This window comes from Ammodytes marinus (assembly GCF_949987685.1).
Source record: "Ammodytes marinus genome assembly, chromosome: 4".
Lineage (NCBI taxonomy): Eukaryota > Metazoa > Chordata > Actinopteri > Uranoscopiformes > Ammodytidae > Ammodytes > Ammodytes marinus.
This window is the reverse complement of record NC_137233.1, coordinates 16453502-16464360: the sequence shown is the minus strand read 5'-3', so window position 1 is coordinate 16464360 and position 10859 is coordinate 16453502. Positions and strand designations below refer to the sequence as shown.

The window sequence follows — 10859 nt, the reverse complement described above, 5'->3', positions numbered from 1 at the left end:
ATACTCTGTCGTAGTTTCGTGCAAGTTGCCTACTTGAACTTAAAGGAACTGTGATATTGAAATTGCTGGATTGCCCTTTAAAAGTTTAGTTCTTCTGTTTCAGGCCAAGCTCAACCAACAAGTGTTAGATCCCAGCTTGGATGTATGAGGATATTGCTTCAGATTGTATTTGTTTGGTCCATAATTATATTGACGAGATATGACACATTTACTACAAGTTGTTCCTGACACTCTCCCTCGGAGTTAAGACTATAAAGTCTATAAAGAACATGGCTCTGCTGCATTATTTTTTAAAGGTTGGACCCATCAGTGGATCTGGCACAGCGATAACGTGTCCCAATTTTATCTACACATTTTACTGTACAATAATAACTATAAAACCAACAACCAGAGGACACAGAAGTCTGCTGATTTTGTTTTTTTAAATACAGAAGTAACATTTTCCTTGATGTTAAGGCTAAATATCGGCATATAAAAAAAGAAAAAAAAATATATACTATAAAGATTAATCATTGTTGTGGTAGTAGTGAGCGTGAATTGGTGCGGGGGTCAAAAGGAGCATTTGTACTGAGCAAACCAAACAGTGGGTGAATCAAAAATTTAAAAAACTTTTCCGTCTGTCTTTTGACACCAAACTCTTTTTAATATGATGTGACTTTATTACTGATCTCATTGAAACATTAAATTGATGACAAGATACTTGTATTGGCTCAGGGTAAAATCATTAAAGAATAACTGAATATTCAATATTAACAATTGGACATACTCCACTTGTGTAAAAAAATGCAATTTCACAATTTGTCTTAACAGCACCAATGCTCAACAACTGTTACAGTTTATGTTAATATATTCCATCTAAATGCATTCTCTTGGATATGGTTCACACAGCAAAGACTTTTGGTAGGTATTTTAACTGGAAGGCCTGTTCACTTCCTCCCGAATAAGAGAATAAAGAAAGGACATAGAAATAAAAAACTCTGCTGGTAACATGGATGACTGTGTTCTTTGTCCCATTAAACAAGAACAACTGTAAAATACCTTCGCAGATCATTTCTTTTCTGCAACAAATATCCGAAATAAACAGCAGTTTTAATTTTAAAAAATTCTCATATCAATCAGTGACACAGTGTAGCAAAACACAAGTGTATTCACATACAGAAAGTTACTTTAAACACTCCTCAAAGAAAACATAGTCCAGATATGACTTATAGAATACGAAGTTGCTTGTGAGTGACATGAAAGTTAAAGGTGAAGTAATATTAATATAAGTGTAAAATCGCTCTTTATTCATACAGTGATCACTTACATAATGTGCGTGTTTCATAAAGCCGATCTCTCAGTCAGCTGCTTTGCATGTAATCGACAAATAAACGTATTGGAGTATCCCGACATTTTTATCCAATCAGAAGAGAGAACGCTACAAACCGACATTGGTCTCACTCATATATAGTTATACACTCCATGGTCTCACTGCCGGTGCACGCCAGAGCAACAGATGGGTGAATGTGTATGCGCCTACAATGACGGAGCAGGTAAAAATCCTTCCCAATGTCTGTTTTGATGGTTTTTTATCATGTTTTATCACACTCATGGATCTGAGATGATGCTAGATAACTTATGTTAATGTGGTGACGTAGGGACGAGCGAGGGGACTGCTAACTGCAGTAACGGACAGGAAGTTAGCTAAAAGAACCATTCCGCTTACAGCACCTTTAACATTCCCCCCACCCTTTTCCTTTCAGACTGTGCTTGACGTCCTCCAGCTCCATCACATGAACTCATATTGAGGCAATACAGGGGACGCAAGTTTGAGTCCCGTGTGTGTGTCATGAGATAAAAGGTCTGTCTACAAGGCCGTGGAGTGACACACTTCACCCAGCTGATACTGAGCCTGGGTTTCCAACACTCCGGCATTTTCCTGGCCTTTGAAGTTGAGCTTGTGAAATTCACTGGTGATGGCCGACAGAGACTTCCCCTTGGTCTCGGGCAGAAACAGGCCGACGTACAGCGCAGACAACAGGCAGACAGCCCCGAAAGGCACGAAGCAGTACTCGCTCAACTCACTCTGTGAAAGAAACAGAGATGTGAGACAAATTAATGACTTCTAAAATGTCTAATTGTGTGAAAAAGCTTAACTAACTCAAAGCCTGTCTCTGTTTACTTGCATATATGTATGAATCCCGAGTTTGACACTCTGAACTCTGGTGGGTAGTCCCCTACCAGAATGAGACGCATGAATCTGTGTTTTAAATAGTGCCCCAATACATGTTGCATTTATCATTAGAGGGCAAGGTTCTTTTTCTTTGTATGTATACTCGTTTATTGTCAGAGCATGTTTGTTAGCCTCGGATGGATGGATGAATGCAGTGACAGCAACTGACCACTAGAAAAGGGAAGATCATTCCAATGATGAAAAGGTTGAGCCACATCATGGAGCCAGCGATCATGTAGGCCGCTGGCCGAGCGGTCTGATTGAATAGCTCTGTGGGCAGAATGCCGGTCACTCCAGCTGGAAAAAACCCCAAAAACAACCAAAAATTGTCACGTGTGAATGGAAAAGCTGTCTAGCTCGCTAATGTAAAAACCTACATTGATTTACTGATTTAGTTCAATTTGATTATCCAGATAATATTAATCATGAATCACAATAATTTTGGACAGGATGATCATGACATGAAATGTTCACATTGTCAATATGATAGTGTTTGTTCAAAAATAATAAGCAATAAGTAGCTTTATTAAACATTTATACATTCAGCAAAGTCTAGAGGGTGAGAAAATGATTACAACTGGATTAAATGGTTGATGTAACACTGAAATGTGTAGAAGGAAATGTGAAAGGAATCATGAATCATCATTTCTAATAATGGATTTAAGTGGTTCATCTTGATGAACTGAGATAAAGAAGAAGACTCTTGAGACAACATTAATGTGACTGGTTCATGTGAAACTAAATAGAAATAAAACAAACCCTCCTACAAACATGTTGAACTGACCTGGTCCCATGCCAAAGCTGAGGATGTAGGTGAAGATGCAGCCCATGCTCATGTACGGCATCCAGGATATAATGTGCTGTTTGCATGTGTGGAAGTGAAGAATAAGAAGTAGTTAGCAAATAAACCAGTTCAAGCATTCTGACTCCTTCATATATAATAGATTTGTGATAAGTCTTTAAATAAGCATCACTAACTTAAATGATACACTCCTCAAACTCTAAACTTGCAAATCTTGTGAATTATCTTCATTATTCTTCAATTCTCAGTCTACTGTATATTTTGTTCCCCCTAAAGCTTGGATGTTGACTCACGAGGCCTCCTAGTGGACTGACGGATTGAATTATTTAAGTGCTTAAATGTTTTAAATACATTCAGTCAGTCTGGCAAAATATGTTAGCTATTAATAATGATGATTCAATAGAAATATTTGAACAATTTTTAAACAGTCATTGTCAAGTTTGGCATAGTTTGGTCAAGAAAAGATTTAAAAAAAATCACAAAATATATTAAAATATTATTATCCTACTCACATACTTATTACAGGTTTTAATACATTCCCAGCATTTATGTGAACATTGGAGTTGGTGGTCAGATAAGTTGGTGATTATAAAGGTAAGCGTTTTTATTACCTCAAACGACAGAGCGATAGTAAATACAACAGCCCAGATGGTCATGAGGATGTACCCTCCCATCAGCATGATCCTCCGACCTTTACGCTCGATCAGCAGGTTCTGAAATCATCAAAACATCTACATCATGATTTTGTTCTTGTTATATGTAATTCAAAATATTAATATTAATTATGTTCATAAAGTTCAACTAATATCTATCTATCTATCTATCTATCTATCTATCTATCTATCTATCTATCTATCTATCTATCTATCTATCTATCTATCTATCTATCTATCTATCTATCTATCTATCTATCTATCTATCTATCTATCTATCTATCTATCTATCTATCTATCTATCTATCTATCTATCTATCTATCTATCTATCTATCTATCTATCTATCTATCTATCTATCTATCTATCACCCCAAGCCAGAAATCTTGGTGTTGTTGTAGACTCCGACTTGAATTTCAAGAAACACATACAATCAATTAATAAATCAGCCTACTACCACCTAAAAAAACATATCAAGAATTAAAGGGCTTATGTCTCAGCAAGATTTAGAAAAACTTGTCCATGCATTTATCTTTAGTAGACTTGACTACTGTAACAGTGTCCTTGCTGGCCTTCCAAAAAAATCTATCAGACAGATTCAGCTAATTCAGAACGCTGCTGCTTGAGTCCTCACTAGGACCAAAAAAGTAGATCACATTACCCCAGTTCTGAGGTCTTTACACTGGCTTCCAGTCACTCAAAGAATTGATTTCAAAATACTGATGTTGGTTTATAAAGCACTAAATGGTTTAGGGCCAAAATACATTACTGATATGCTGATACGTTATGAACCGTCCAGAGCCCTTAGGTCGTCTGGGACAGGTCTACTTACAGTCCCTAGAGTTAGGACTAAACAAGGAGAAGCAGCTTTTAGTTATTAAGCACCAACAATCTGGAACAAACTCCCAGAGAACTTGAGGTCTGCTGCAACTCTCAGTTCTTTTAAATCGAGTCTGAAGACTTTTTTGTTTCCATTTTAACCTGCAATTTTTATTTTATTTGCTTCTTTTATTTGCTTTTAAATGTTTTTAAATCGAGTTTTCATTTTATTTGCTTCTTTTATTAGCTTTTAAATGTTTTATAATGTGTTTTATGTATTCTAATCTTGCCCCTGTAAAGCACTTTGAGTGGCCTTGTGTCTGAATTGTGCTATATAAATAAACTTGCCTTGCCTATCTATCTATCTATCTATCTATCTATCTATCTATCTATCTATCTATCTATCTATCTATCTATCTATCTATCTATCTATCTATCTATCTATCTATCTATCTATCTATCTATCTATCTATCTATCTATCTATCTATCTATCTATCTATCTATCTATCTATCTATCTATCTATCTATCTATCTATCTATCTATCTATCTATAATAATAATGGATTAGATTTATATAGCGCTTTATTTCTCTGTGACTCAAAGCGCTTTACAGGGTTCCAGGTTCCATTCATTCACACACAGTCATACTGGTGGTGGTCTATCTAATTATCTATCTATCTAGCCTCGAAATTGTTTGACATTTGGGAAAATTGTGCTCATAGCAGCAAGTTAGCTTAGCTTAGCATAAATACTTGAAACAGGGGAAACAGGAAGCCTTGCTCTGTCCAAGGGTAACATAATCTATTCACCAACACTTCTAACGCTAATTAATTTCCACATTACATCTTTAATGTTTAATTTGTACAAAAAGCTAAAGGGTAAAAATTAAGAGTTACAGTTTTTCTCAGTCGCTTTGGTGCTTTTCTCACATCACTATTGACATTTGCACAGCAGTTAGTGCATTTCTCAAAACAATTAGTGCAAACTGCAAAACCTAGTGGATAACCTGCAAAAGTACGTCACTTGCTCAAAATGGATAGTATATTCCTCAAAAGCAAGTATTCATGTCAATGAAACTGCCAGTGTCATCAAAATGAGAAGTCTTGACACCATCGTTTATGAACAAGATAGTCAAATGGCTTTGTCATGTTTTCATTATGACAGTTTATTCTCTCAGTGTTTTCCAATGCAAAAAAAAAGGTCAGAACTCGGTGACACTACCTGAAAATGCTCAAGACAGCACTATACACTACTTGTACAGCCATTTGAAAACTACAGTAAAGTTACACATTGCTGTAGTTAGGGGAGTAAGTGAGTACAAGACACTGAATACGTATGTTTCACATTTTTACTGTATATGCTCTTTGCAATTCTACAGCATTGTGCAAAAGAAAAATACACTTCAGTCACTTATTTAGAACAAACATAAAAAAACACCCTTTTGGTAGAGCTGTGCACAAATGTGAACAATATAACAGGACATATTGTAACTGAACATATATAGGCAAATAATTCTGGCACATCCAGACGTTCCTGTCTGTCTGGCCACAAATTTTCATCTACATCACAACGGATACTATCCCTTGCAATGCAGCGAGGAAAGTATCTATGATAAAGAAAAGGTATAACATTTGCTAGACAGAATTTGATAACTAGTTCAACAATTTTGTATGTAATGACTCAAGCAATGAAATGAAGACTATTAGTTTTATTGGGAACGACTATTCAGCATCCATAAGTGTAGTTCATTTTGACTGACATGACATTTGCAAAGCACAATATTATAAAACAGCAGAGAATTGTATGAAAGCAACTGATACATGTCCAAAAGCATTTGCAATTTGTTCAGAGGAAGGAGAAATTGCTACTATGATGTGCTCAAATGACTAAATGTTGCGGAGGTTGAACTAATAGTTATGAGAATTTTCATTCTGATCTGAGAAAAGCACCAAAGCAACTGAGAAAAACTGTAACCGGGGGTATGTGCCAGACCATTTCTCGTACAGTAACTTCCTTTTTGACTCCCGCTTTTTACAATTCAGTTTTGTACAGATATAAATACGTTATAATGTGTCAGTTAGTGAGTTCATCCAAATATTATTTTGATCCTACAGCGACTCAGGTATTTTCCGTATCTTATTGTAACATAATATGTCTGTGTTCTCAACTGTGAAGTGAAAATGTATTTAGCTATAGTACATTCAGTACAATGGGCTGTTCTCAGCCCTGAGTCTGTGTTAAAGCTTTAAAAGGAATGCAAGCAGCAGCCTCTTTACTTCCAACCGGTTATATAACGTGTTTTAAGGAGGGATACTTACACACATTATACAGGCTGTGAATTCACATGCACCAGTCCCAATTGTAATATATTGGATTTTATCAGGAGATACTCCGGCCTCTTTGAACACATATGATGCATAGAAGTAAATCTGAAAGACAAAGAACATAAGAAGATATCTGAGTGTTGCCAGAGCATCATTATGAACACTTCAGCTATTATAAGCTGATTAAGCCAGCCTTTTGGACAAAAATATGGAGAAACTATGTTAATACCCTGTCCCTTCAGTAAAAGCTGCCAAGCATGTGGTGAAAAGCCTTGAAGCACAGGAATTTTTAGTCCGAATTTTCTGATGAGAGGGCAACTTGTTTCGGTACTGAAAGTCGGTTTAGACTCGTTATTAACTCTAACACAAACAAGTGAGGTAAAAATACAAAGAAACAACTTTTAGTGTTTAATGCATATTCAAAAGGATAAGCTGTCTTCAAACATACCTTACTGCATGATGCATCAACAGCTTGCATTATTGATATGCCCTGGCTGCAGGTACATTGAGAAACCAAGACGTGAAACAAACATGCTGATGGATCTTCTCAAATTTCGAATTAACCTTGTGACATAGCAGCGGGCCGAGAGGACATCAGACACTGTTACTTTAGCTCAGATATCAGGGACACTGCTCCTCATGGGTTATATAACAATATTTGCTATGGAGACAGCCTACCACACTCTCAGATACACAAAGGGTACAGTGAAAAACCTTTCTTGACAATGACATTGATGCCATTCTGCCATGCCAGCTCTTCTTACCGAGTCATTGCCACAGAGCTGCATGGCACTGCTGATGATCATCACAGAGATGAGCTGCCAGCGCACCGAGCGATCAGCGAAAAGTTCCCAGGGCCGCCGGGGCCTCATGCCTTTGGCTTCGGCCTGTTCCTGAAGGATCTCATCCAGCTCACTGCTCTGGACTTCACAGCCCCGCAAACGTCTCAAGGCTGGCGAGGAAAACAAAAAACGTTTGTCGGTCATTCTCTGGCTATTACTTAATTTTTTTGTGTTTCGTACAAATGAAAAAAAGGTGATCTGTTATTCTATATGACACCATTTCATTTTCAACAATACTTAGAAATTTTCATTTTTCAGATCGTTGAGGTTAAGCAAACTTTTCCCACTTTAAACAGAGTTCACTAATTTAGTTTTGTGGCAACCTGGGTGTCAGAGGGTCACAAGATAAAGCGCATGATGATATAAAAAAGATTAAATACGTTTGTTCATTTTTTAGAATTTTTTGTTGTTGTTGTGACTTATATATTAATTTTATTTTGTTGGGGTTCTGATCATCATCAAACTACATAAGGTTTTTAGAGGGAAAATCTTTGTTTTGGTGGAACTGCTTACACTTCCTTAGCATCTGAAACATGACAAGGTGCTCCAAGTATAATTTTTTTTGTCAAATGTAGTATAAAAAAGTATAAAGTAGGCCTAGATGAAATGAAAATACTTAGAGTAGAGTACATAATATTTACTGGTTGACATTTTACAGTGCCCACCGTTAATACAAGCCTCCTTATCCCCCTTGTCGATGAGCAGGTATCTGGGGCTCTCTGGGAACCATGGCAGGGTAAGGAGCTGAATGAGGCCAGGAATGGCATTACTTGCAAGAAGATACTGCCAACACGGCTCACTGCCCAAAATCTCTCTATATATAAATAAATAGAGTGTTTTTTTGGATATCTTTGCACATTGCACATATTTTTTATTAAAACATTGGCATAATTTGACAAAGAATTATTAGATGGTGTCCATACCTGAGTCCGACCACTTGTCCTAACACAACACCAAAAGCTGTGAAAACAGCGGATGATAGTGAGATGGCCCCTCGTAAGTGCTTTGGTGCACTTTCTCCAAAATACATGGGCTGAACATTCATGCTGATCCCTGCAAAACACAGTCTGTGACATTAATTAAATCACTGTTAAAACCTTTTTTACCTTTTTTGTTTCCATGGCATTATTAAATATTTAATGCCAATTATGAATTTACAGTAAGAAACATTTGATAGTATTGAAGGCAAACAGAAATATACTGTATACTGTATAGTACCGTCATAAATGGCATACCGGCATTGATCCCAACCAGGACGCGTGAGATGATGATCATCTCAAAAGACTTGGCAGCTCTACTTGTCAGAGCTAAGAGTGAACCAGTCAGGAGGAAAATGTTGTTTAACAACATGCATTTCTTCCTTTGGAAGGAGAAGGAAGACAGAATGAGAAAATGGCTAATATTTGGTGGTCAATGAGAGTTTAAGTCTTAAAAAAACATGGACTCATGGACTGTCCTTTAGGCCATTAAAGGTTGATTACACTATATACAAATAAAGTAGTTTATTATTATTAATGTTATCATCATCATCATCATCATCATCATCATCATCACCATCATTATTATTATTATTATTATTATTATTATTATTATTATTATTATTATTATTATTATTATTATTATTATTATTATTATTATTATTATGTGCAGTCAAGTTCTTCTACACCAAGCTCATCCAATGCCATTATGGACCTTGATTTGTGCACTGGGGCACTGTCATACAGTCATGCTGGAACAGAAAAGGGGCTTCCCCAAACTGTTGGAAGTATAGATCCAAAATGTATTGGTAAGCTGAAGCATTACGATTATCCTTGACTGGAACAAAAGACCCTAAATCAGCCCCATAGCATTATCCCTCCACCACCAAACTTTACAATTGGCACACTACAGTCAGACAGGTAACGCCCTCCATCATACTGCTAAATAGAAAAGGGTGATTCTTCACTCCACATAACATGTTGCCACTGCAAAAACTTCATTTCAGCACCAAATGTGCCACTAAAAAAAGTATTTAACAAATAGAGGTTTCATTTCTTTATGAATAACGCATGCTAAAACATTAACTTTTCAGCTGCTTCGGGAAATAATTAAACTAAAACTGTTTTATTTTACAGTTTATTTGAATATATTCACACATGTTTATACAGCTGTGTAATGATTACCTCCCGAAACGAATGGTCATAGGTCCTGCGATAAGAGCCCCTGCAAAGCCCCCCAACGAGAAGATAGAGACAATAATTGTCCAGATCAGAGTCACCAGGTAATCCTCCAACTGGATGTCCCAGCGCTCCAGGAACGTATCATTGATGAAGGTTTGAATGAACTGTAAGAAAGGATAACACAGTCGTCGGTTAAAGCCTCACCGAGTTAACCTGATACTCACATGCATTATTGTTAACAGAGCAACGGTCAAAGACGTTGCCAGAGGAAAGATCCTGCATTCATGATTTGCATTTCTACAGCACGATTAAACGGGATTGTGATTGAAATAACAACAATGCCGATCCACACAGGGAAAACACACACACACACACACACACACACACACACACACACACACACGCACACACACGCACACACAAACAAAAATACTATGGCAGCTCAGACTGAAAAACTCACAGTTGTGGGAGCATTCATAATGGCAAGGTTGTAGCCATATTGAAGAGTTCCTCCAATGGCTGCAGAAGCAACCATTAGCATCAATGTCACAGGACTCCCCTGATAATGCAGACACCGACAGAATAGATAGATAGATAGATAGATAGATAGATAGATAGATAGATAGATAGATAGATAGATAGATAGATAGATAGATAGATAGATAGATAGATAGATAGATAGATAGATAGATAGATAGATAGATAGATAGATAGATAGATAGATAGATAGATAGATAGATAGATCAACATGTTTGTATTGAATGTCAATCTATAATCCAACATGTAAACAACTGTACAACAATCACATGCACCTACAATACATGACACCTTCAAATACTGCCTGATTCTTCTGCAACTTTAGTTGTTGGGCACAAGTTTTTTACAGGTTCATACTTTTCTATGTTGTTACAACAACAACAATGACAAGAACAACACATGGTCGTGAACTACACAGCCTCAAAGGAATTTAGCTTCAATGCAAGAATTAGGTCAACTTAATGCAAAGTATATTTCACTAATTTACCTTCTGTGCACCAGCACGTGACAT

At 36.7% G+C, this 10859-nt stretch overlaps 1 protein-coding gene across 1 annotated transcript; it reads right to left on the bottom strand.

Annotated features, from left to right (window-relative positions):
• Positions 1-1846: 1846 nt before the first annotated feature.
• LOC307249395 (solute carrier family 2, facilitated glucose transporter member 11-like) lies at positions 1847-10859 on the bottom strand (the record flags this gene model as incomplete). Its single annotated transcript, XM_080026088.1, has 12 exons — positions 1847-2065; positions 2382-2509; positions 2997-3072; positions 3626-3727; positions 6805-6915; positions 7575-7762; positions 8318-8466; positions 8576-8705; positions 8888-9012; positions 9815-9975; positions 10272-10370; positions 10836-10859. 12 exons carry the CDS (start codon positions 10857-10859, stop codon positions 1847-1849), a joined length of 1512 nt encoding a protein of 503 aa, XP_079882214.1.